Here is a 27,489-nt window from a genome sequence, read left to right as displayed (position 1 = left end):
TACAACATCTACAATAGTTAGTGTGCATGTACAACATCTACAATAGTTAGTGTGCATGTACAAAGTCTACAATAGTTAGTGTGCATGTACAACATCTACAATAGTTAGTGTGCATGTACAACATCTACAATAGTTACAGTGTGCATGTACAACATCTACAATAGTTACAGTGTGCATATACAATAGTTACAGTGTGCATGTACAACATCTTTAATAGTTAGTGTGCATGTACAACATCTACAATAGTTACAGTGTGCATCTACAATAGTTACAGTGTGCATGTACAACATCTTTAATAGTTAGTGTGCATGTACAACATCTACAATAGTTACAGTGTGCATGTACAACATCTTTAATAGTTAGTGTGCATGTACAACATCTACAATAGTTACAGTGTGCATGTACAACATCTACAATAGTTAGTGTGCATGTACAACATCTTTAATAGTTAGTGTGCATGTACAACATCTACAATAGTTACAGTGTGCATGTACAACATCTACAATAGTTAGTGTGCATGTACAACATCTACAATAGTTAGTGTGCATGTACAACATCTTTAATAGTTAGTGTGCATGTACAACATCTACAATAGTTACAGTGTGCATGTACAATGTCTACAATAGTTAGTGTGCATGTACAACGTCTACAATAGTTACAGTGTGCATGTACAACATCTACAATAGTTACAGTGTGCATGTACAACATCTACAATAGTTAGTGTGCATGTACAACGTCTACAATAGTTACAGTCAGGGGTGCAAATTAACACTCGCCAGTCGCCATTTGCGAGCTATTTTTAGCTTTGGCGAGTAAAATATTTGCCTAACTTGCCACGCTGGCGAGTTGAAAAAGTGAGGTTCACAACAGCAATAATGCAGCGCTTACCGGTACCTAAAGCAACACGGAGATCATTATTTTACCAAGCACATATTTGTTGTGATGTCACGTTCGACGTTCCGTAGACTAGTTGCTAAGAGACGGCAGTTAGCTAGCCTAGTAGTTAGCTTAGAGCGCGCACTACAGGGATATCTCTCAGGCGACAGTCACAGAGTGTACCGGTAACGTTACTCGAGTCTTAATAGCTAACAATCATTCTTCCTAGCCTTAAGCCTATAAATCTTATCGTTATGTGGCGCTTCCTGAAACCCATAGCTAAAAAGGCACGGACGGAGGAGGAGGAGGAGGAGGAGGAGGAGGGGGGTCGCGATGCGAATGCTGCGAAACCCAAACCGACCAGCGCTGGAACTGGGGGAGAAAGTTTCAGACGAAGTGGCTATACGACGATGCAGGGAAAAAACGCGACTGGCTGACTGTCAAGAACAACATCATGTTTTGCACTGTGTGCACAACTTTTGGAAAGGACAAAAAAAGTCAGGCGAGTCACTTTGTTGTGGGCTGCTCCTCGATGAAAGTTGAAAGTATAATATCACATGAAGGCACTCGCAACCACGACAAAAATATGAAAATAAAGCAAGCCAAGTCTGCCCCACTCCATGAAGCGCCCTCGGTGCAAGTTCTCACTAAACTCTCGGACGTAAACACCCAGAAGATGAAGCTTCTTTTCCGAAATGCGCACGCCATCGCCAAGAAAGGTCGACCCATCACCGACTACGTCTGGCAATGCAGGTAATTGTTAGCTGTGTCCTGTGTTTATATTTACATTACAAATGCCATGGATGTAAAGTGACAGTTTAATGATTGTGGTTACACATCGACAGTGACAGTGTTGATATATAGTTTGATGTCTGGATGTAATGTTACAGTGGCAGGATTGGATAGTTTAATGATAGTGGTAGCAGTGTGCTGCTGATATATTTTCATGCCATGTCTGGGGATTTAAAATTGGTAAATAGTGAACACTGTGACGTGAACACTTCTACATGGCGGAATACAATGGTAAAGGAAATAGTTTGTTTTGGCATTTGGCGAGTAAAAAATATGGTTGGCGAGTATGTTTTTTCACCTACTAGCCACTTGGCGAGTTGGTCAAAAAGTTAGTTTGCACCCCTGGTTACAGTGTGCATGTACAACATCTTTAATAGTTAGTGTGCATGTACACAGTCAGTGAGGCATGTTTAATATAAAGAGTGGGATTTATAACAATTAGGAAGCTTTGTGTCATGTTTGTTCTACTGAAAATATATTATTTTCCATCTTCACACATCTCTGAAAGAGGTCCAGGGAGCCACTAGAGTCGTGTGTTAAATACCACCAGAATAAACTACTGAATATTTTTTTGTCAACAATTTATTTTATTTCCAAACGTGTGTTAAATTAAATTCAAGTGTAATTTAAAAAGTATAAAAGTTATTTCACATGAATAAAATAGCGTTAAACATTTTGTAATGCTAGTAGGGCTCAAAATAAATCCTGCTTAGGGCCCCAAATGATCCAGGGCCACCACTGCCAGTTTCAAAGGCAGGTTTTGGACATGAATACACTATTATGGGATCTGTGAGACTCCTTCAAAGTTGTCCAATGAGAAAAGTAAGATGTTTGAGACCTTTAATCCTAGTAGAGCTGCTGAGAGGTAGATATTCTACACTTCACATGTCAACAGAAGAGTTTGGACGAGGTGCAGGACTTAGCTCGCTCCGTGAACACTTCAGCTTGTTGTTCACAGTGGCTAAGTTCCGCTCATCACAAACCTTCCCAGCCTTCAAGTGCAACTGTTGTAACAGCTGTGAGGAGTCAACGCAGGATCAAACTTGGACTCTTTATGATGAAGTTATGCAGTAGAACCACCATGACACACCATCATTGAAGAAAGCCAGGCCTTTGCTCGTCTCTCTTTGCCAACAACAATGTTTGGACACCTACAGTGCATGCCCTTTCATTAGGTACACCTGATCCAATAAAAGAGCTGTTTCAAGAAGAGGGGACATTGCAATGATTTGGCCTATGCACAGATGTTTTACCAATATAATGGTATGCACACATGCTTTACCTGTCCCTGATCACTAATCAAGAGGGTTTATATGCCAGCTTTACCCGCCTCTTGCTGCTGGAACATCGTTTGTCTTGTGTTGGTATGCTTTCATTGATTGCTTAGCTCATTTTGCTTTACATGCACAGCTTGCTTGTGCTTTCCGTGAACTTCCCTGCTGCACTATATTTTTTAACATTAAAAAGTTAAAGTTAAAGTAGCAATGACAGTCACACACACACTAGGTGTGGCGAAATTATTCTCTGCATTTGACCCATCACCCTTGATCACCCCCTGGGAGGTGAGGGGAGCAGTGGGCAGCAGCGGTGGCCGCGCCTGGGAATCATTTTTGGTGATTTGGTGATCATTAAATACTCTTACCTGCACGTTGTCTCCTATCTCCGCACCTTAGGGTCACAACTACCGCTACCATGCCGCAGAGACGTAACAGTTTACTGCAAATCATACAAACAAATGTTTTTAAAAGCATGTACAGTCCTGTATCTTGAACATTTATTTATACTTAGTATTTTTCTGTGCAAGGCTTATAAACTGTGAATGAACATAAAACAATAAGCATACAGTTTTTGGACAGGTAATAAATAAATGACGCTGGTTAAAAAGTGGTTAGATACTGGGTTAGATTGAATATGCTGCTAGGTGATGATAGACATCTCCTCCCTCTCGCGGCTTTCCGAAAGTGTATTTACAACTTTTCCCAAATAGCTGCAGAAAGCTCTCCTCACGTCCTCCGGTTCTTCCTCCACGTCAGAGTGAATAAGTGGAAGTCTGCTCAGCTGTGACGCTGCATGAAAATGAACATGTTAGCTCAAGAACTCAAAGCAAAATTCCTTTATCATGTGCGAAGCTTGAAGAAGGATTACCTAAAGCCAGCCGACCTTCTTCTGCTGTACTGCCAGGCTTGTGGTGAGCGACGAGCAGACACTGGCTCTCCTGCAACCCCTGAGAGGAGATGAACATGGAGTGCCAGGACTCGATTTCTTTAATATGATTAGGAATTTCGGGATTAAAAACGACCACCACGCCGCTGCAGTCCTTCATGAGCGCAGGCCAGCAAGACTCAAATCTGCAAGAAGAATTGTTAAAGTGGACAAGTTGTAATGGATCTTCTGTCATGTGATTGGAACAACATTTAATTGTCTGTCTGGCATAACTCGAACAAAGATACATTATTGATAGTGCTAGTAATTCATTTTCTGACCAATACGTAAAACTGGATCACTTCTCCCGGCAAATATGATATTTTACGCCACTTTAATGTGCTGCAGGAAATGGTTAGGAATCACTGATGTAGACAATGTTGAGTGTATGACAGAGGTCAATCAATCAGTCAACGTTGACTTATATAGCCCTCCATCACAAATGTCTCAAAGAGGTGACTGAACACACTTGAAATCTCCGGAACAGTCCCACAGCTCCACCTCGCATGACTTCATGTCACCGCTACCTTCCAGTTGGGATTCAAATTCCAGTATCCTGCAAGCAAATGAGGCAAACAAAACTATTCATGTGATCATGCAATCTTTTCTCTCCTGACATCAAAAAGCCGCTGTTAGTATTGAGGATTGCCACAATTTACAAAACCCAAAACCAGTGAAGTTGGCACGTTTTGTATTTTGTACATAAAAAGAGAATACAATGATTTGCAAATCCTTTTCAACTTATATTCAATTGAATAGACTGCAACGACAAGATACTTAACGTTCGAACTGAGAAACTGTTATTTTTTGCAAATATTAGCTCATTTGGAATTTGATGCCTGCAACATATCTATCTAATTTCCCTCGGGGATCAACAAAGTACTATCTAATATAATGTTTCAAAAAAGCTGGTACAAGTGGCAAAAAAGACTGAGAAAATTGAGGAATGCTTATCAAAGACTTATCTGGAACATCCCACAGGTGAACAGGCTAATTGGGAACAGGTGGGTGCCATGATTGGGTATAAAAGCAGCTTCCATGAAATGCTCAGTCATTCACAAACAAGGATGGGGCGAGGGTCACCCCTTTGTCAACAAATGTGCTAGCAAATTGTCGAACAGTTTGAGAACATTTCTCAACGAACTATTGCAAGGAATTTACGGATTTCACCATCTACGCTCCGTAATATCATCAAAAGGTTCCGAGAATCTACAGAAATCACTGCACATAGGCAGCAAGGACGACAACCAATGTGACCTTCGATCCCTCAGGCGGTACACACGTAAGTGCAAGTTAAATCTCTACTATGCAAAGCCAAAGCCATTTATCAACAACACCCAGAAACGCAGCCGGCTTCGCTGGGCTCATCTAAGATGGACTGATGCAAAGTGGAAAAGTGTTCTGTGGTCTGACGAGTCCAAATTTTAAATTGTTTTTGGAAACTGTGGACGTCGTGTCCTCCAGACCAAAGAGGAAAAGAACCACCCGGAGGCATGGGTAACTTACACATCTGTGAAGGCACCATTAATGCTGAAAGGTACATACAGCTTTTGGAGCAACATATGTTGCCATCCAAGCAACGTTATTGTGGACGCCCCTGCTTATTTCAGCAAGACAATGCCAAGCCATGTGTTAAAACAGAGTGGCTTCATAGAAAGAGTGCGGGTACTAGACTGGCCTGCATGTAGCCCAGACCGGTCTCCCATTGAAAATGTGTGGCGCATTATGAAGCCTAAAATAGCACAAGGGAGACCCCCCCGGACTGTTGAACAACTTAAGCTGTACATCAAGCAAGAATGGGAAAGAATTCCACCTGAGAAGCTTCAAAAATGTGTCTCCTCAGTTCCCAAACGTTTACTGAGTGTTGTTAAAAGGAAAGGCCATGTAACACAGTGGTGAAAATGCCTTTTTTTCAATGTGTTGCTGCCATTAAATTCTAAGTTAATGATTATTTGCAAAAATATATCAAGTTTCTCAGTGTGAACATTAAATATATTGTCTTTGCAGTCTATTCAATTGAATATAAGTTGAAAAGGATTTGCAAATAATTGTATTGTTTTTATTTACCATTTACACAACGTGCCAACTTCCCTGGTTTTGTAACATAAGTACCTGACTGCTTGAGTGGGTCTGTATTCACCTCCCACATTTTCCGTTGCATCTGAGAGGAAGTTTGCGAGGACACTTTTCCCACTCTGAAACAGACAGAGGAGGCCTGTTAAACAAATGCTGGAAAAGATGTATTCCTTGCCATGGCTTATTTTTACAGTCGACTATCCATCCATCCATCTTCAACCGCTTATCCGGCTCGCGGGGGACAACAGCTCCAGCAGAGACCCCCAGACTTCCCTCTCCAGAGCAACATTAGCAACTTCCTCCTGGAGGATCCCGAAGCGTTCCCAGGTCAGAAAGGAGATGTAATCCCCCCCCATCTGATCCTTGGTCTGCCCCGGGATCTCCTCCCAGTGGGACGTGCAACAAGGACCTCCCTAGGGATACGCTGGAGAGGCATCCGCACAAGATGCCCGAACCACCTAAGCTGACTCCTTACCGAGCGGAGGAGCAGCGGCTCTACTCTGAGTCTCTCTCGGGTGACTGAACTTCTCACCCTATCTTTAAGGGAGATGCCAGCCACCCTTCTGAGGAAACTCATTTTGGCCGCTTGTATCTGCCATCTTATTCTTTCGGTCATGTAGATAGCTCAGTAGACCGAGAGCTTTGCCTTCTGGTTCAGCTCTTGTTTGGTCACAACAGTGCAGCAGAGAGACTGCAATACTGCCCCAGCTGCTCCCATTCTCCGGCTGATTTCCTTCTCCATCTTTCCCTCACTCGTGAACGAGATACTTAAACTCCTCCACCTGGGACAGAGTCTCGTTCTCTACCTGGACTGTACAAACCATCGGTTTCCTGCTGAGAACCATGGCCTCAGATTTGGAGATGCTGATCCTCGTTCCAGCCGCTGAACACTCGGCTGCGAACTGATCCAGTGAGAGCTGAAGGTCACGAACCGATTGTGCCATTAGGACCACATCATCTGCAAACAGCAGTGACGCAACCTTTAGCCCGCCGAGACGTATACCCTCTCCGCCATGGCTACGACTCTGCCTAGAAATCCGTCTCACCCCGTACTCCCTCAGCACCTCCCAGGGGACCCGGTCATACACCTTCTCCAAATCCACAAAGCACATGAATTGATTAATGTGGTCCCCGACTTAAACAAGTTGAAAAACTTATTATTGGGGTGTTACCATTTAGTGGTCAATTGTACGGAATATGTACTGTACTGTGCAATCTACTGATAAAAGTTTCAATCAATCCCATGCAGACTGGATAGGCATACTCCAAGGCCTTCTCCAGGATTCCCGCAAGAGTAAAGACCTGGTCAGTTGTTCCACGACCAGGACGGAATCCACAGTCGACTAGCAGCAGTCTATTTGTTTTTGATTGATTGATTGAAACTTTTATTAGTTGATAGCACAGTACATTACATATTCCGTACAATTGACCACTAAATGGCAGAAGAGGGTAGTAACGCACTACATTTACTCCGTTACATCTACTTGAGTAACTTTTGGGATAAATTGTACTTCTAAGAGTAGTTTTAATGCAACATACTTTTACTTGAGTATATTTATAGAGAAGAAACAGTACTTTTACTCCGCTCCATTTATCTACATTCAGCTCGCTACTCGCTACTGATTTTTATCCATCTGTTAATGCACGCTTTGTTTGTTTTGCTTTGTCAGACAGACCTTCAAAGTAGGATCCATCACATGCCTACGTTTCACCAATCAATACAGTCACTGGTGACGTTTGACTCCGTTTCACCAATCAAATGCAGTCACTGGTGACGTTTGACTCCGTTTCACCAATCAAATGCAGTCACTGGTGACGTTTGACTCCATTTCACCAATCAAATGCAGTCACTGGTGAAGTTTGACTCCGTTTCACCAATCAAATACAGTCACTGGTGACGTTTGACTCCGTTTCACCAATCAAACCGAGCCAGGCGGTCATGTGACCAAAGTTTCAGCAGCAAAACAACAACGTCAAATTTGAGGAAGCACATGGCGGTAAGCAACGTTAGTAGATATTTTGGCTGATGTTAGCTTCCCTGCTATGAATCACTGTCAAATGTACATTGTGTGGGGACATTTATTAACACACTGCAGCCTCATACACACACGCACAATTATAGAAACACCCATCAGAAGTGCACAGTGTGTTTACCATGAATTGATTAACGTGGACCCCGACTTAAACAAGTTGAAAAACGTATTGGGGTGTTACCATTTAGTGGTCAATTGTACGGAATATGTACTGTACTGTGCAATCTACTAATACAAGCTTCAATCAATCAATCAATCAATGCCTACTGAGCCTATGGTGCTGTTAAGTTATTGTGGCTCAATTTGCCTTATTTTTATTTTATTTTAACGTATTATTATTTAATATATTATTGTTTTAGTTGCTTAAGAGATATTCCTGGCTCTGAATTTGCTAATTGCTATTTTTATGTTTTTGTGCATTATTTGTTGCCGTCATCATTAAACGAACAGGTTACTCATCAGTTACTCAGTACTTGAGTAGTTTTTTCACAACATACTTTTTACTTTTACTCAAGTAAATATTTGGGTGACTACTCCTTACTTTTACTTGAGTAATACATCTCTAAAGTAACAGTACTCTTACTTGAGTACAACTTCTGGCTACTCTACCCATCTCTGCTAAATGGTAACTCCCAAATAAGTTGTTCGACTTCTTTAAAGTCAGGGTCCACGTTAATCAATTCGTGGTTTACTTGTTGGTGGTCTTGCAATGAACTAATCAACCGTTCTAATTAAACTGTGCCCTTTTATACAAAACGTTTGTGTGAAAAAGTGTTTATTTGCTTACCTCGTTTGGACCAATTAGGAGTATTTTAGCTTTGATCATTTCAGCAGCGGGGTCGGAGAAGCATTAGCGAAGCAGCTAACTTTGACTGACTGCGCGACGACAAGAACAAGGTAACTCGAAGTATGGTTGGTTTTAAGCATTAAATGTACGTTTGTCATAGAACACTTGGAAGGCGTTAATGTTAAAAAGAATGAGCATACATTGTGCTAGTATATAGCATGTTGGCCGAGCTTGTAACGCCACACTTCCGCGTCGTTTCCATGGCGTCAGCCAATGACTGCTTTTAGGCGGGGAAGTCCCGCCCACTTCCTCTTCCGGCAGCGAATTGACAGCGAGTAAGTGGTGTGACGTCACCGAACTGTTCCCTCACTGGCCAATCATTTTCAAATCAGAGTTGAGAAGCAGACGACAGTTTGGAGTGTTCGCCATCCCAAACAAAGCAGTAAGTCAATATTGTAAACATCAATATACTTCATTATCAACACAGTTTCTTCACTAGATGTACAAGCTGCTTTATTGTTTGAGTAAAAGGACATACTTAAACGTCACAACGGGGTGTCTGTGTTGCGCTTCCGTGTCGACACTTGACGACATAAGCTAATGACAAGGCTAAACAAATCTAATAGCATTCATTAAACATTTCAAATGTACACAAGGCTGAAACCAAATCAAACAGCATTCATTAAACATTTCAAATGTACACAAGGCTGAAACAAAATTTAATAGCATTCATTAAACAATTCAACTTAATACAAGGCTAAAAAACTCCAATGGCATTCATCAAACATTTGAACTGTCTTAACCGTATGTTGTTGTTTATGCTGCACCAATGACAGGTGCTATGTGTCCGGAGGATGAGCAGACGAGTCCCCCCGGTGACCCCAGCCCAACCAGGTTTGGTGTGACCCTGACCTGCAGGGACCCTGACAACCCTCATGGACCGACAAAGAAGATCTGGACGAGCAGCGGTCTTAACAGGACCCCGGAGGTGGAAATTCACTGGTGAGTTCCAAGAGTCATGCATGCACAAATACTTACAGATTAAATCAATTTACGACCCGTTTCTGTCACTTTTCAAAGTCCATGCAGTCCATTCAGTGCGCAGAGTCCATGTATTCTTGGGGACAACAACAAAGGATTTGGGTCTTTTGTGAAGCGATTGACGGATGCTGAAGCCGAGATTGTCTGTGCAGCCACACAGCTTGTGTCTTTAAAAGATATACTAAAAGTATGTTTATCACGTCCTGTGAGCAAGTATTCTCCAAACTCAATCAACATCTCTTCTTTAGGATGCAAAATCATCCACAGTCAACAAGCAGCGAGTTGCCAGGCAGAGAGGAATCCTGCTGCAGAAGATGGAGGACTTTCGGCAAATAAACAAAGCCGTGCGGCAAAGACTGAAGCAGCTCCTGGATGAGGAGGTCAGTCATCAATTCAAGCTTACACAGCGCAGTGTGCAGCTTTATTGTAAACTTAATGAGCACGTTTATGTACCTTTTATCATTATTAACTTTAAACAGATGGACCGGATTGACGCAGGCACCAAGATTGACGCTTTGCTGAATAAGATCTTACAAGCTGAGCGTGAAATTGAGGTGTGTTTTATGAATACACTTTTATATTTCCATCCATTTTCTACCGCTTGTCCCTTTCGGGGTAGCAGGGGGTGCTGGAGCCTATTTATAACATAATTTAATGTACATGTTATTATTGTACAAAACCCAAAAGCAGTGAAGTTGGCACATTGTGTAAATGGTAAGTACAAAGAGAATACAATGATTTGTAAATCCTTTTCAACTTCTATTCAACTGAATAGACTGCAAAGACAAGATATTTCATGTTCAAACTAAGAATAATCATGCAGGTAAATAATCATGAACTTAGAGTTTAATGGCAGCAACACATTGCAAAAAAGTTGGCACGGGGGCATTTTTACCTCTGTGTTACATGGTCTTTCCTTTAAACAACAAGTTTGGGAACTGAGGAGACCAATTTTTGAAGCTTCTCATGTGGAATTCTTTCCCATTCTTGCTTGATGTACAGCTTAAGTTGTTCAACAGTCCGGGGGTCTCCCTTCTGCTATTTTAGGCTTCATAATGCACCACACATTTTCAATGGGAGACAGGTCTGGACTACAGGCAGGCCAGTCTAGTACCCGCACTCTTTTACTATGAAGCCATGCTGTTTTAACACGTGGCTTGGCATTGTCTTGCTGAAATAACAGGGGCGTCCATGGTAACGTTACTTGGATGGCGACATATGTTGCTCCAAAACCTGTATGTACCTTTCAGCATTAATGGTGCCTTCACAGATGTGTAAGTTACCCATGTCTTGGGCACTAATACACCCCCATACCATCACACATGCTGCCTTTTACACTTTACGCCTAGAACAATCCGGCTGGTTCTTTTCCTCTTTGTTCCAGGGGACACGACGTCCACAGCTTCCAAAAACAATTTGAAATGTGGACTCGCCAGACCACAGAACAGTTTTCCACTTTGCATCAGTCCACCTTAAAAGAGCTCGGGGCCCAGCTAAGCCGGTGGCGTTTCTGGGTGTTGTTGATAAATGGCTTTCGGTTTGAATAGTAGAGTTTTAACTTGCACTTACAGATTTAGCGACAAACTGTAGTTACTGACAGTGGGTTTCTGAAGTGTTCCTGAGCCCATGTGGTGATATCCTTTACACACTGATGTCGCTTTTTGATGCAGTACCGCCTGAGGGATCGAAAGTCCATATTATCATGGCTTACGTGCAGTGATTTCTGCAGATCCTCTGAACCTTTTGATGATATTACGGAGCGTAGATGGTGAAATCCCTAAATTCCTTGCAATAGCTGCTTGAGAAATGTTGTTCTTAAACAATTTGCTCAGGCATTTGTTGACAAGGTGGTGACCCTCGCCCCAACCTTGTTTGTGAATGACTGAGCTTTTTATGGAAGCTGCTTTTATACCCAATCATGGCACCCACCTGTTCCCAATTAGCCTGTTCACCTGTGGGATGTTCCAAATAAGTCTTTGATGAGCATTCCTCAACTTTCTCACTCTTTTTTGCCACTTGTGCCAGCTTTTTTGAAACATGTAGCAGGCATCAAATTCCAAAATGAGCTAATATTTACAAAAATTACCAAAGTTTTCCAGTTGGAACGTTATGTATCTTGTCTTTGCAGTCTATTCAATTGAATATAAGTTGAAAATGATTTGCAAATCATTGTATTCTCTTTTTATTTACCATTTACCCAAAGTGCCAACTTCACTAGTTTTGGGTTTTGTAGAAGGTAATGTAATCACTTTCTCAAACTCTAACAGCACACTATATGTTAAAAAATTCACATACGTCTACTCAATACCAGAAGTATGTAAATAAAATCACAATGCATTTTTAAGACCTCATTTTAGTTTTTCATCTGAGCAAGGCATACACAATTGTTTGTGATCTTTTTTGTGGGGTCAGTTTAGGGAGGGCCCTTTATTGTTACCAGTGCACAAAGCAAGACATTGGATGTCAATAACCCCCTAACATCAGCTGCTCTGGTAGAATGAACAAAAAGTCACACAAACAATGTAGAACGTTTTTCCACAACAGTGGATGGGCTATTATAGCTGCAAACAAACTCCATATGTTCTTTCATTTTCACTTCCGTAAAGGCCTACTGAAAGCCACTCCTACCGTCCACGCAGTCTGATAGTTTATATATCAATGATGAAATCTTAACATTGCAACACATGCCAATAAGGCCGGGTTAACTTGCAATTTTAAATTTCCTGGGGAACTTCCGGTTGAAAACGTCTATGTATGATGACGTATGCGCGTGACGTCAATGGTTGAAATGGAAGTATTCGGACACATTGTATCCCAATACAAACAGCTCTGTTTTCATCTCAAAATTCCACAGTATCTGTGTTGGTGAATCTTTTGCAATTTGTTTAATGAACAATGAAGACTGCAAAGAAGAAAGCTGTAGGTGGGATCGGTGTATTAGCGGCTGGCTGCAGCAACACAACCAGGAGGACTTTGAGGATAGTAGACGCGCTATCCGACGCTTGCCGCCGACCGCATCGATGATCGGGTGAAGTCCTTCGTCGCGCCGTCGATCGCTAGAACGCAGGTGAGCACGGGTGTTGATGAGCAGATGAGGGCTGGCGTAGGTGGAGCGCTAATGTTTTTATCATAGCTCTGACGAGGTCCTGTAGCTAAGTTAGCTTCAATGGCGTCGTTAGCAACAGCATTGCTAGGCTTCGACAGGCGGCACAGCATTAACCGTGTATTTACAGGTCCAGTGTTTGGTTCGGTGTCTCCTGATAGTAGTATTGTTGATCTGCTGTCTATCCTTCCAGTCAGGGGCTTATTTATTTTGTTTTTATCTGCATTTGAGACAGATGCTATCACGTTAGCTCTGTAGCTAAAGTGCTTCACCGATGTATTGTCGTGGAGATAAAAGTCACTGTGAATGTCCATTTCGCGTTCTTGACTCTCATTTTCAAGAGGATATAGTATCCCAGGTGGTTTAAAATACAAATCCGTGATCCACAATAAAAAAAGGAGAAAGTGTGGAATCCAATGAGCCCTTTTACCTAAGTTACGGTCAGAGCGAAAAAAGATACGTCCTGCACTGCACTCTAGTCCTTCACTCACATGTTCCTCATCCACAAATCTTTCATCCTCGCTCAAATTAATGGGGTAATCGTCGCTTTCTCGGTCCGAATCGCTCTCGCTGCTGGTGTAAACAATGGGGAAATGTGAGGAGCCTTTCAACCTGTGACATCACGCTACTTCCGGTACAGGCAAGGCTTTTTTATCAGCGACCAAAAGTTGCGAACTTCATCGTCGATGTTCTCTACTAAATCTTTTCAGCAAAAATAGGGCAATATCGCAAAATGATCAAGTATGACACATAGAATGGATCTGCTATCCCCGTTTAAATAAAAACATTTCATTTCAGTAGGCCTTTAAGGTGTGCATTATTTTGTCCATATTGTACATAATGTCCGTGTGTTTTTCCCTTTGATCTGTTTTTCAAGATTCTTAAAGGTGACTTGGTTGTAGCAGAAAAAAGAGCGGAGGAGCTCATGTGTCTGCAGCAACTTGAGCAGGTGATGAGTGCATGTTAGCACATTTCATAACAGTCCCCTTGGGTATACTTTAGAGTAGTCAGTGTACAGCTTGTATCACAATATAGCTGGACTACCCAATGAAAATGAGTCAACAAACCGTCATTATCGTCTAAATAGCTGGCAACACAAGTAGAGGTGGACCTCTTCATACAATCCAGTTCGGATCTTGTCACGCTTTTGTAGTCACGGTTTTTGGTTCTTTTTGCGATAGAAGATTGTGCTTCTTTTTAAAGGGGAACTGCACTTTTTTTTAAATGTTGCCTGTTCACAATCATTATGACAGACAAGAAGACAAAAGGTTTTTCTTTGTCACTTTCTAACATGTTAAAATCGTCTCGTTCTTGGTGGCGAGCTGCTTTTATACCCAATCATGGCACCCACCTGTTCCCAATTAGCCTGTTCACCTGTGGGATGTTCCAAATAAGTCTTTGATGAGCATTCCTCAACTTTCTCACTCTTTTTTGCCACTTGTGCCAGCTTTTTTGAAACATGTTGCAGGCACCAAATTCCAAATGAGCTAATATTTGCAAAAAAGAACAAAGTTTTCCAGTTCGAACTTGAAGTATTTTGTCTTTGCAGTCCATTCAATTGAATATAAGTTGAAAAGGATTTGTTGTATTCTCTTTTTATTTACCATTTACACAACTTCACTGCTTTTGGGGTTTGTATATTGCTATAAAAGCTTTACACTGACTACTTGAAAACAATGACTAGATTCTTCATACTGCATATCAACCTTGATGACCGCAGGAGAACATGAAGAGCGCTCTCAACATGGCCAAGTCCTCTGAGGCCAATCGCGCTCGTACGCAGGGGCAGCTACGCAGCAAAGAAGCAGACAACAATCGACTGACAGTGCAAGTGAAGGTTAAAGAAGAAAAAAATGTTCCAAGATGTGCTGTGTGTGACGTCATCCTTCTTCTCTAGGTACTCGAGCGAGCCCAGACTCAGCACAAGGCGGAAATAGAAGAGCTGAAGGCGTCCTTAGCGTCTCTTTCTGAGCAGAGCTCGAAGGAAAAAGAGGCCCTAAAGAAAGCATCGCGAGCGCACAAGCAGAGAGCCGAGCGCTTCGAGGCCGGCCTGGACAAATGCTACTGCCAGCTCAGGGAAAGGGTGGGCCGATGGTCGATGGGGTCGGACCCTCCCAGTTGCTGTCGTTGACGGTTTGTCTTTACGCAGGACGTGCAGCTGACCCTTCTTCAGCAAGAGAAGGAAACATGGAAGCGAGAGAAGGAGCAGCTGAGCAAGGGGAACCACAAAGTCGGTGCTCATGTGGGGTTTCTGCAAAGGTTGGTAGCTGCTATCTTGCACTTGCACATTACAGCCACTTTTAACTGTCTGTTTTGGGGAATTACAAAGTAGACAAGCCAACGGCCTCCCAGTGGACTTGCAGGTGGACACCGGAAGAGAGAAGATAGATAATGAAAAAATGATGATTATAGAGGTGTCCAAGGAGAGGGAAAAGGAAAGAAAGATGGAGTTGGAGCTGCTGAAGGAGGGAAAGAAGGAAATAAAGGAATGGGACTGGCACAAGGAAATGGAGAGCGAGGCGGAAAGAACAGAGATTGCGGTCCTGAATGAGAGCGAGGAGGACATAAAGGAGATGGAGATCCTTAAGGAGATTAAAGAGGACAGAAAGAGGATGATTCTGGAGGAGGAAAGAAAGATTGAAGAGGAAAGAAAGAGGATGAAGATTCTGGAGGAGGAGAGAAAGAAGATTGAAGAGGACAGAAAGAGGATGAAGATTGTGGAGGAGGAGAGAAAGATTGAAGAGGACAGAAAGAGGATGAAGATTGTGGAGGAGGAGAGAAAGATTGAAGAGGAGGACATAAAGGAGATGGAGATCCTTAAGGAGATTAAAGAGGACAGAAAGAGGATGATTCTGGAGGAGGAAAGAAAGATTGAAGAGGAAAGAAAGAGGATGAAGATTCTGGAGGAGGAGAGAAAGAAGATTGAAGAGGACAGAAAGAGGATGGAGATTGTGGAGGAGGAGATGGAGATTGAAGAGGACAGAAAGAGGATGACAATTGTGGAGGAGGAGAGAAAGGAGATGGAATGGCACAAGGAGAGGGAAACAAGGAAGGAGGAACAGGACAAGGTGTGTGGAATAAACGTGGTGATGGTGCAGCAGCAGCAGCAGCCCAGCACCAGCGATGCAACGCACAAGGTACAGGCCATATTATTAGGTACACCCAAACCCTCCAGTCACATTTGCAAAGATCATGATGCTTGTGTAATTATAGTGTTTATGTGTACACACTATAATTGTCATCTAATCTACGTTGGTGTGTGTCTGCAGGCATCGTTTGCCCAGCAGGAAAAGCAGCTTGCTGAATGCTCTGCGGCCCTTGGTAAAGAGAAGAATGCATCGCGAGAGAAGAACAACACAATTCAACAATATCAAAATCGGGTAAAGATGGGCGGTGTTAACGCTCCAATTATCCCCTGTGTTCATGCTTTACTAAAGCAAATAACCTGTATTTGGGGTTAGTCAAAAGACGACATCATTAACAGCTGCAGCTGTAGGCAACATCCTGATGGGAGTTTGTATCACCTCCACAAGAGGCTGCATGGGAGTTTCATGATAGGTCAAGCATCCAGCAGGCTTTCTGTACTGTTTTTCTTTACATTAGGCCCTTTTCCACCAAAAGACCTCTGGTTCCTAGATCTATAGGTTCCTGTAGACTTGTGTGGTTTGTGTTTCCACCGCATTTCACAGTTCAGGGTAGTTTATACAAATCAGGCTGATGATGTATTGAGGAGTGGTTTACTATATTTCTACACTGATACAATTAAATAAACAGACAATATTAGGTCATTGTTTTTTTGCTAAAACATAAGTCATTGAAATACAAAGCAATCATAACCAAAACAAGATGATTGAAAAATAAAGTGTGTCCAATTGTTCATAAAAAGTCAGGCTTTTGGCCGCGATGTCCAACAGTCAGAAAGTCGTCCTCTCACTAAATGATGAATTCAAGAGGGTCAGCTGTAAATACACTTAATACATTTTTACAACGAATAATAAAGTAAATAGTTCATATTTGATGGTATTTACCTCGTGTGCCGCCTCCTTTAGTTCACATTTATCCAACAAAGTCAGAGTAGTAAGCAGCTGAGGTCGCCACTTCGAGTCTGGCTTCATACTCCCCCGTAAATACCTTGAAAAGAGTCTGTCCACTTTTCGTAGCTTCGCGTAACGAAATGAAGTTTGTAAAAACGAATAAACAACATTAAACTGCACAGAGTTTAAAGACTACGGCTGAGTAAAAACACTCCAAAATAGTTCCACTGATCAGCACAAAGATGCCCCACAAAAGTTCCTTCATGTCAAAAGCTCATTTTTGGTCTTTTTCTCTGTGGTCAAGTTTTTTTAAACTAGAAATACACAAGAAATAAAAAAGTAGCGGCGTATATTGTAATGGCAGTCGTGTGTTTCAAAGAAGTTTTAGGAACACCCCTAACTGTTCAACAAATCAGTGTTTGATACCACACAGCCCACCCCCGAAAAGGTTCCTGGTCACTTAGAAAAGTCCCAATCCAAAAGATTTCCGAGGAACTAAATCTAGTAGTTAGGGTAGTTTTTGGTGGAAACACAGGGGGAACTTTCCCCTCCAGAAAAAGTCCCTGCAGTGGAAAAGTGCCTATTGAACTCATCAGCTCTATTAATGCTGACTTACTCCTCACCACTATTATTCCAACATTGCTTCTGTTTCTGCTGTTTGTGCATTTTGTCTTCATGGTCAGTAAGAGCCAACATTTACTTTTCCACTTTATCATGCAAATCATTGTAAAAGTTAAAAGAATGGGCTTTTTTTTAACATAATATTGAATTAAAAAGAAGCATCTCTGTGGTCATCATTGTATAAATATGTACAAAGAGAAGTTAACAAAACTAAGATACAATTTTAACATCTATGTCTTCTAGGTGGCAGAGCTTGAAATGGACCTAAACAACACCAAGATCCAATGTAAAAATCTTTTACAAGAAATTGAAATCCTTAAAGCCGGACAAGGGGAAAAAAACGATGAGGTAATCCTTAAATCATACTTTCCAACCTTGAGACCTCCAATATCGTGAGGTCGGGTGGGGGGGGGGGGGGGGGGGGCGTGGTTATTTACAGCTAGAATTCACCAACTCGAGTATTTCATATATATATATATACATATATATATATATATATATATATATATATATGTATGTATGAAATACTTGACTTTCAGTGAATTCTAGCTATAAATATATATATATTTTTTATTTTATTTACATAGAAGAAAAAAAAAAAATACTTGAATTTCAGTGTTCCAGTAGCTATCCATTAGATGGCAGTATTGTCCTGTTTAACTTCTCCGTTCATGATGAGTATATCATTTCGGCCGCCATGTCTGTAATTTCCTCGTTCTTCTGCTTCGTCTCCTTGTTGTGTGCGCAGTTGTGCACTCTATAAAAGCCCTAGATGTTATGACGTCTTTGGGCAGGCAAGCTGTTTATTTTGTGGGAAAGCGGACGTGAGGACAGGCTGTCCCCACTCAGTCTCAGGTCCGCATTGAGCTGGAGGGGGCGTGGCCTCCAGCTCCGGCTGAATACCGGGAGTTTGTCGGGAGAAAATGTCTGCCGGGAGGTTGTCGGGAGAGGCGCTGAATATCGGGATTCTCCCGCTAAAAACGGGAGGGTTGGCAAGTATGCCTTAAATAATATTTTGTGATGCATTGCAAATACAGTCATACCTCAATTTAGGAGCGTAATTGCTTCAGTGATAAAGCTCTAAACTTAAAACTCTGGTGTCTCAAAAAAACGCTGCCTTTACACTTACTTTCTTTAATTCCATCCATCCATCTTCCACTTATCGAAGGTGGGGTCGCGGGGGCAGCAGCCTAAGTAGAGAAACCCAGACTTCCCTCTCCCCAGCCACTTGGTCCAGCTCCTCCCGGGGGATCCCGAGGCGTTCCCAGGCCAGCCAGGAGACATAGTCTTTCCAACGTGTCCTGGGTCTTCCCCGTGGCCTCCTACCGGTTGGACGTGCCCTAAACACCTCCCTAGGGAGGCGTTCGGGTGGCATCCTGACCAGATGCCCGAACCACCTCATCTGGCTCCTCTCGATGTGGAGGAGCAGCGGCTTTACTTTGAGCTCCTCCCGGATGACAGAGCTTCTCACCCTATCTCTAAGGGAGAGACCCACCACCCGGTGGAGGAAACTCATTTGGGCCGCTTGTACCCGTGATCTTGTCCTTTCGGTCATAACCCAAAGCTCATGACCATAGGTGAGGATGGGAACATAGATCGACCGGTAAATTGAGAGCTTTGCCTTCCGGCTCAGCTCCTTCTTCACCACAACGGGTCGATACAGCGTCCGTATTACTGAAGACGCCGCACCGATCCGCCTGTCCATCTCACCATCCACTCTTCCCTTCTTTATTTCCATGCTTGTAAAAAGAAAGTTATGCCAAACTTTAGCTGTAAGCTAATGCTTGTGCCTAAGACAAGATGTTTGGGGCGGATCTTATGTGGTTCCCTGTGACATTTAAATGCAGAGGACAGATGTCACCACACTTAGGTGTGTGTGTGTGTGTGTGTGTGTGTGTGTGTGTGTGTGTGTGTGTGTGTGTGTGTGTGTGTGTGTGTGTGTGTGTGTGTGTGTGTGTGTGTGTGTGTGTGTGTGTGTGTGTGTGTGTGTGTGTGTGTGTGTGTGTGTGAGACAATCATTGCTACTTTAACTTTAACATTCGCTTGGGCATTTAGTGCCAGGGATGCTTGTAACTCCAATGTTTTCTTGCAACTGAAAGCACAACGATTAGCCAGGAGACAACTTTCATCTTAAATTGAGGTACCGAGTATACTGCGACCACCGTGTGAAGCTCTGCAGCTTTGCTGTGAGCAGCATTTGCACACCAGATAAATGACCTCAGCTAGCATAAGCGACATGCAGCACGCCACCTGTCCATCCGTCAAGTTTGATTTGTCCAGGTGAGGCAGGAGCTGCAGGGCGGTGTGGAGCAACTGCAGCACATCCCCGACACAACGAGGGTGGCTGAAGTCAAGCTCCTGGATTGCAAGGAGAAGCTGCAACGCTGCGAGATGAAGTGCTCAGGACAGTCAGAGACCATTAGGCAGTTGCAGTTGAAGGTGTGCAAGCAGGACAGGTTATGCTAATCAGCCAGGGGAAGAATCATATTAGGTGTATTTACTGATCATTATAACAAATATATATATATATATATGTTAAATTATTCTATACATTCAAATTATAACAATAGAATTATAGGTTATTACATAAAATCTATTGATAATTATGACAGTAGGAAAGCATAATAAGTAGAGATGTCCGATAATATCGGCCTGCCGATATTATCGGCCGATATATGCGTTAAAATGTAATATCGGAAATTATCGGTATCGGTTTTTTTTTTTGTTTGTTTGTTTTTAAAAAAAAATTAAATCAACATAAAAAACACAAGATACACTTACAATTAGTGCACCAACCCACCCCATTCACACTCATTCACACAAAAGGGTTGTTTCTTTCTGTTATTAATATTCTGCTTCCTACATTATATATCAATATATATCAATACAGTCTGCAAGGGATACAGTCCGTAAGCACACATGATTGTGCGTGCTGCTGCTCCACTAATAGTACTAACCTTTAACACTTAATTTTACTCATTTTCATTCATTACTAGTTTCTATGTAACTGTTTTTATATTGTTGTACTTTCTTTTTTATTCAAGAAAATGTTTTTAATTTATTTATCTTATTTTACTAATTTTTTAAAAAAGGACCTTATCTTCACCATACCTGGTTGTCCAAATTAGGCATAATAATGTGTTAATTCCACGACTGCATATATCGGTTGATATCGGTATCGGTTGATATCAGTATCGGTAATTAAAGAGTTGGACAATATCGGAATATTGGATATCGGCAAAAAGCCATTATCGGACATCCCTAATAATAAGGTACAACAATTATGAAGAAAAAAATCTAAACAGCAAAATAGCCATTCTCCCATCTACAACCTAAGTAATATTAACGCATCTTGAAATTGACCCAAATCGTCAGGATGAAAGAGAAACACTACATTTACAGGATTTATTTGAACAGATCTTAGAGTAAAGGGGACAGATTGAGGCTCTGAGCTACACTGCTTTCCTAATCAAATACCAAATATAGTAACCGTTAATATAAACATATAAAATGCAGTTTATTGTAATATTGATACTGCATACCGAAGCACTAAGTTGACCTCTCTACTTGAGCTTGTAAAGTATTGTGGCGTTTGAGGTGAGATGTATCCGCAAACAATATAAGTGACTCCTGTCAAATGCATGTTCCTCTCAAACCACTTAGGTGGAGACTCAAGAAAACATGGTGAGGTCGGCTGTGGAGCGCAGAGAGTCTGCAGAGGAGGCCATGGCAAAGCTGCAAGAGCGAGTGGACGCCGTTCAAAGGTAAGACAATTAAAACAGTGAATTGTGTTATTGCTAACATTTATTTGGATACTATTCCATGAATCCTCTATTTGCACTCTTCTTTGGGACTTTTCAGTATTTCAAGTGGATTTGTATTCAGTCATCTCAATCAATCCATGAACTGATGACATCGTACAAACAGAGTCGCTAGCGCTTGAATACTGTCAACTTCATCTTTCCATGTACAGTGGTGGTCAAAAGTGTACGTACACTTGTAAAGAACATCATGTCATGGCTGTCTTCACTTTACAATCATTTCTTATATTTTTGTGATGTAGTGATTGGAGCACATACTTGTTGCTCACAAAAAACATTCATGAAGTTTGCTTCTTTTATGAATTTATTATGGCTCTACTGAAAATGTGAGGGTGAAAAGTATACATACAGCAATGTTAATATTTGCTTCCTTGGCAAGTTGACCTGCAATAAGGCGCTTTTGGTAGCCATCCACAAGCTTCTGCTTGACCACTTGACCACTAAATTGCTGCAGTTCAGCTAAATGTGTTGCTTTTCTGACATGGACTTGTTTCTTCAGCATTGTCCACACCTTTAAGTCAGGACTTTCTAAAACCTTCATTCTAGCCTGATTTAGCCATTCCTTGACCACTTTTGAGGTGTGTTTGGGGTCATTGTCCTGTTGGAACACCCAACAAGACCCAACCTCCGGGCTGATGATTTTAGCTTGTCCTGAACAATTTGGAGCTAATCCTCCTTTTTCATTGTCCCATTTAAAGCAGCAGTTCCATTGGCAGCAAAACAGGCCCAGAGCATAATACTACTACCACCATGCTTGACGGTAAACATGGTGTTCCTGGGATTAAAGGCCTCACCTTTTCTGCTCCAAATATATTGCTGGGTATTGTGGCCAAAAAAACTACATTTTTGTTTCGGTGCACAGGACAGACAGAAAGATGGCGGTGTAAAACAAACAAGATCAGCAGCTCTTAGGCCAGGTTGATCTTCTTTAGTTGTCGCAGAAAGCAGGTTCAGCTCCAGAAGGTTCTGACTGCACCAGAGAGCCAGCTGTTGGATGAAGCCTTTTGTGAAACTCTTGAAGTTTCACAGAAAGATGCCCTGAGGTGCAGTCATTAGTGTAGATAGAGGGAGAAAAGCAGTGGGGAGGGAACACACCCCGGGGGCGCCAGTGCTGGATGTGACCCCTGTTTTCCACAGGAAGTGGAACGCCAGCGATTTGTAGCCACCACGGAATGACACTCCAATCAAGGCCGGCCTGTAACTGCTATTTTTGTTCCTTTGAGCAGTTTTTAACTTCTGCCTATAGGTTGGGTTGATGTGGATCAGTCAGTGATCAGAGTCCTAAAGCTGCATGGGGAACAGAGTGATCAGGAGTCTTTTATTACTGTGTAGCAGTGGCCCTGTGGGGCCCTTGATATGATGTCTGCATTTGGGGAGTTGGTGGTTTAAATTTGCTCCGTTAAAATGATGAGCAGAAAGTCTCCACGTCTGCAATATAGTCAGCCAGGTGCTGGAACACTTCTGTTATGCAAGCCTGAGGTGGTGTTGCACAATAAACCAGGAGAACTCCTGTGGTCAATAAACCGGTTTACAGTTAACAAAAGAACAACTATCCATATGCGGGCTGCATGCATGAATGCTTTCAATACTGACATCTGTGCACCAACTTGAGTTTATCTAGAAGCATACTCTGTCTTCCCAGAAAGCTTCTTTCTTTTATGCGGTCCGTTTAGTAGAGATGAAAGTCCAGCTCTCTGAGATTTATGCTCCTTTGACTATACGTTTCTCTGGGTTTTATTGGTCTATTCTTTTTTTTACTTTTATTTAACCAGGAAAAAATCCCATTGAGATTAAAAATCTCTTTTTCAAGGGAGTCCTGGCCAAGAGGCAGCAAAGTTACACATAAAATGACAGGATGGACATCAAGTCAAACAGTTACAGATAACTGAGGCGCCTTCAGAGGCTCTCAGTTTAGATTTAAAAGCATTTCAGGATAGAAATTCAGGCAGCTTCCAGTCTCTCTGTAACATGTTCCAAACACAAAGAGCTGCAGAGACAAAAGCTTTTTTCACCAGCTCAGTGCCAGCAAAAGTGACAGAGAACAACATCAGAGCATAACAATTGGTACTTCTCTGTGAAATCAATGCACAAATATAATTGGGCAATAGTCCCAGAAGAGCTTTGTCAATAAAAATGTACCAATTTTTGTAAAATGATGTTTGAAAAGACTTGTGTAAAAAAGAGTTGCAATGCCATCTACTGAACAGAGTTGGATCAACAGACTAAAGGTCACACCCAGTCCCATGAGAATGTGACAAGTAATGCTGGATGAATTTGTTTGTGTATATATATATATATATATATATATATATATATATATATATATATATATATATATATATATATATATATATATATATATATACTACCGTTCAAAAGTTTGGGGTCACCCAAACAATTTAGTGGAATAGCCTCCATTTCTAAGAAGAAGAATAGACTGTGGAGTTTCAGATGAAAGTTCTCTTTTTCTGGCCATTTTGAGCGTTTAATTGAGCCCACAAATGTGATGCTCCAGAAAGTCAATCTGCTCAAAGGAAGGTCAGTTTTGTAGCTTCTGTAACGAGCTAAAGTGTTTTCAGATGTGTGAACATGATTGCACAAGGGTTTTCTAATCATCAATTAGCCTTCTGAGCCAATGAGCAAACACATTGTACCATTAGAACACTGGAGTGATAGTTGCTGGAAATGGGCCTCTATACACCTATGTAGATATTGCACCAAAAAGCAGACATTTGCAGCTAGAATAGTCATTTAGCACATTAGCAATGTATAGAGTGTATTTCTGTAAAGTTAAGACTAGTTTAAAGTTATCTTCATTGAAAAGTACAGTGCTTTTCCTTCAAAAATAAGGACATTTACATGTGACCCCAAACTTTTGAACGCTAGTGTATATATATATATATTTTTTTTTTCTCAAATGATCTTGTCCAGGGTGTACCCCGCCTTCCGCCCGAATGCAGCTGAGATAGGCTCCAGCACCCCCCGCCGCCCCAAAAGGGACAAGCGGTAGAAAATGGATGGATGGATGGAATCTATGGGTTTATACTGTGGAACGCTACCCTTCTGTTTGAAATGCCAAGATAAAATGTCCGTGTACCTTTTAGAAAGGAAGATGAGTTGCATGAAAATAAGCTGAAGATGGAAGTGAAGCTGAAGGTGGAGGAAGAAGCTCTTCACCACAGCAAACAGAAAGTGAGTCAGCACTCGGACGAATGCGAGGCTCTCAAACAGCAACTGAGTCAGTGCTCCAAGGAGTGCGAGGCTCTCAAACAGCAGATGGGTCAGCGCTCGGGCGAATGCGACGCTCTCGCCCGCCATCTCCAGCAGCGCTCTGCCGAGTGCCAAGCTCTCAGCCAACAGGTGCGCTTCTCATAGTAAACATTGACACCATTGAGGAATTAATTTCCCCATGTTTAGGTCACAAACTTAACAGCACAAACCTCGAAAAAAGAGGACCTCCAGACCACCGTCCACGCACTGGAGGTTGAGAAGAACAGAATAGATAACGAGCTGAAGCTTCTGAGACAGAGCAAGTTGACAGTAAGCAACACACTTTGAGCTCATTGTGGATCAGTTCAGTTCAGTTTCACTTTCAGTTTATTTGGAACATACATACGATACAATGTAAGGCATCACACATTTCCACTTCTTTCATTACAGCACACTTTTCATGCCATAGCAATTTTATCCCATTTCTTTGTTCTCTGTAACACAACAGCGAATATATAAATAATATACTAGAGTAAGCAAACTAATATTACATACATAAATAATCTTTATCTCAAAAGAAAAAAAAAGGGTTGAAGATGTTGATCATAATTGTTGTTGTGTGTACTTAGTGAACACTTGTAGTTTGAACAGTCTCTTAAAGTCAATCATATTGCTGCTTTCTTTCATTTCTTTGCTTCATCCATTCCATCATTTAATTCCACATACTGATATGCTAAATGTTCTAAGTGTTGTACGAGCATACAAATGTTTTAAATGACATTTTCCTCTAAGGTTATATTTCTCTTTTGTTGAGAAGAATTGTTGTACATTCTTGGCTAGCAGGTTGTAGTTTGCTTTGTACATCATTTTACATGTTTGCAAATGGTTGAATTTGAATATTTGTGATTCAATAAATTAAGTGTTTGTATGTTCTCTATATCCAACATGATGTATTATTCTAATTGATCTTTTTTGTAACTCAGTTAGTGAATGAAGCGCATATTTGTAGTTATTTCCCCATATTTCTACACAATAAGTCAGATATGTAACACTCGTGAGCAGTAGACAATATGAAGTCATTTTTGGTCTAGAACATTCTTGCAATTTTATGTTGTATATTTTTTCCATGAGGTTTCCAGGTCATTTTATCATCTATTATTACACCCAAAAATGTGTTTTCTTTGAGTCTTGATGCGAGTGTGTCTCTTTTTAGGCGGAAATACAGTCTGAGATGCGTGTGAAAGACCTGCAGCTCAATCTGGAACAGTGTGAGAGGCACAAGAAAAACCTGCAGGACTACATCAACTTCCTAAAAAACTCTTTTCTCATGATATTCGAAGATTCAAGTCCTACTTTTTGGTCCACCGGTTTTCTATAGTGAGGATTTTAATTGTTTCTATTTTTTTATATCAGTTTTTGGAGCAATCTTGTTTCAATAAAGTATTCCTATCGGTGGTTATTGTCACAAGAAGTAAATATGATTGTTCAAAATATTGTAAAAACAAGGTAAACAGGCAGTATTTAAGATATAAAGAAAAGCAAACAGCAACCATCCATCCATCCATTTTCTACCACTTGTCCCACCATGGAAAAGTAAATAGTCCTGTACTTGAACAGGATTATCAAGCACGGTGCATGATGCCTCCAATCTTGTTTGATAAATAGTCCTGTACTTGAACAGGATTATCAAGCACGGTGCATGATGCCTCCAATCTTGTTTGATAAATAGTCCTGTACTTGAACAGGATTATCACGCACGGTGCATGATGCCTCCAATCTTGTTTGATAAATAGTCCTGTACTTGAACAGGATTATCACGCACGGTGCATGATGCCTCCAATCTTGTTTGATAAATAGTCCTGTACTTGAACAGGATTATCACGCACGGTGCGTGATGCCTCCAATCTTGTTTGACCTTGACATCTAGTGATGAAAGTCAATGAATAATCCCAATGCTCCTTGTAGCAAACATACTTTAATCAACATGAACAAGCAGCCACATTTTCTTTGAGACGTTCAAATTGAACTGGAGCTCAGATGAGTTTGACACCCTTGTTATAAAGCAGTGGTTCTTAACCTGGGTTGGATGGAACCCTAGGGGTTGGGTGAGTCGGGCTCGGTGGAGGTCAAGACACGCCCGACTCATCGTGTAAATAAAAACTTCGGCATATTACGGATACGACAACAGCAGAAGTCAGACTGATTTGCAGGTGTGTCATTTGTTGTGAGTTTATGCACTGTGTTGGTTTTGTTTGAACAAGGTGATGTTCATGCACGCTTCATCAAGTGCACCAGTAATAAAACATGCTAACACTTTAGTATGGGGAACATATTCACCATTAATTACTTGCTTATTAACATGCAAATTAGTAACATATTGGTTCTTAACTAATCATTATTAAGTACTTATTAATGCCTTATTTGGCATGGCCTTATTATAACCCTAACCAAATAACTCTAAATGAAGTTTTTATTACTTAGAATATGTTCCCCTAGTGGCAGCACGGTGGCACAGGGGTTAGTGCATGTGCCTCACAATACGAAGGTCCTGAGCAGTCCTGGGTTCAATCCCGGGCTCGGGATCTTTCTGTGTGGAGTTTGCATGTCCTCCCCGTGACTGCGTGGGTTCCCTCCGGGTACTCCGGCTTCCTCCCACCTCCAAAGACATGCACCTGGGGATAGGCCCCTCCCACCTCCAAAGACATGCACCTGGGGATAGGCCCCTCCCACCTCCAAAGACATGCGCCTGGGGATAGGTTGATTGGCACCACTAAATTGGCCCTAGTGTGTGAATGTTGTCTGTCTATCTGTGTTGGCCCTGCGATTAGGTGGCGACTTGTCCAGGGTGTACCACGCCTTCCACCTAAATGCAGCTGAGATGGGCTCCAGCGAC

General features: G+C 41.7%; 2 protein-coding genes across 11 annotated transcripts; one reads left to right on the top strand and one right to left on the bottom strand.

The window, feature by feature from the left end:
• Positions 1–1,256: 1,256 nt before the first annotated feature.
• LOC133631470 (outer dense fiber protein 2-like) lies at positions 1,257–26,051 on the top strand. Of its 9 annotated transcripts, none has more exons than XM_062023678.1 (17): positions 1,257–1,629; positions 9,603–9,768; positions 9,847–9,994; positions 10,056–10,187; positions 10,287–10,361; positions 13,788–13,859; positions 14,631–14,747; positions 14,808–14,993; positions 15,060–15,169; positions 15,243–16,047; positions 16,180–16,290; positions 17,809–17,913; positions 19,846–20,004; positions 21,229–21,329; positions 24,491–24,746; positions 24,804–24,926; positions 25,810–26,051. In XM_062023678.1, exons 1-17 carry the CDS (start codon positions 1,572–1,574, stop codon positions 25,972–25,974), a joined length of 2,889 nt encoding a protein of 962 aa, XP_061879662.1. In that variant the 5' UTR covers positions 1,257–1,571; the 3' UTR covers positions 25,975–26,051. The 9 variants fall into 9 exon arrangements, 8 of the variants coding, with proteins under 8 accessions (XP_061879662.1, XP_061879667.1, XP_061879661.1 ...); XM_062023683.1 differs by having other exon boundaries at positions 15,240–16,047; positions 24,804–24,915; XM_062023677.1 differs by having other exon boundaries at positions 15,240–16,047.
• On the bottom strand, positions 3,024–9,046 carry ift22 (intraflagellar transport 22 homolog (Chlamydomonas)). 2 transcript variants are annotated; one of them, XM_062023685.1, is made up of 5 exons: positions 8,767–9,046; positions 5,983–6,065; positions 4,340–4,426; positions 3,814–4,016; positions 3,024–3,734 (listed from the first exon to the last, which is right to left on the bottom strand). In XM_062023685.1, exons 1-5 carry the CDS (start codon positions 8,803–8,805, stop codon positions 3,586–3,588), a joined length of 561 nt encoding a protein of 186 aa, XP_061879669.1. In that variant the 5' UTR covers positions 8,806–9,046; the 3' UTR covers positions 3,024–3,585. The 2 variants fall into 2 exon arrangements, with proteins under 2 accessions (XP_061879669.1, XP_061879671.1); XM_062023687.1 differs by having other exon boundaries at positions 6,011–6,065.
• Positions 26,052–27,489: the final 1,438 nt, after the last annotated feature.

Source organism: Entelurus aequoreus, linkage group LG16 (genome assembly GCF_033978785.1).
Source record: "Entelurus aequoreus isolate RoL-2023_Sb linkage group LG16, RoL_Eaeq_v1.1, whole genome shotgun sequence".
Classification (NCBI taxonomy): domain Eukaryota; kingdom Metazoa; phylum Chordata; class Actinopteri; order Syngnathiformes; family Syngnathidae; genus Entelurus; species Entelurus aequoreus.
This window is presented reverse-complemented; position numbering and strand designations above follow the sequence as displayed.

Bases quoted from the DNA above. Each gene is read 5' to 3' on its own strand.
- LOC133631470 (XM_062023677.1), top strand. From the start codon at position 1,572: ATGCGCACGCCATCGCCAAGAAAGGTCGACCCATCACCGACTACGTCT. The intron at 17,914-19,845 runs GTAATCCTTAAA...TGATTTGTCCAG, and splicing joins AAGGGGAAAAAAACGATGAG to GTGAGGCAGGAGCTGCAGGG. The intron at 20,005-21,228 runs GTGTGCAAGCAG...CAAACCACTTAG, and splicing joins TTAGGCAGTTGCAGTTGAAG to GTGGAGACTCAAGAAAACAT.
- ift22 (XM_062023685.1), bottom strand. From the start codon at position 8,805: ATGATCAAAGCTAAAATACTCCTAATTGGTCCAAACGAG. The intron at 6,066-8,766 runs GTAAGCAAATAA...TGTCTGTTTCAG, and splicing joins TCCTAATTGGTCCAAACGAG to AGTGGGAAAAGTGTCCTCGC. The intron at 4,017-4,339 runs GTGTGTTCAGTC...TTCTTCTTGCAG, and splicing joins GACTGTTCCGGAGATTTCAA to ATTTGAGTCTTGCTGGCCTG.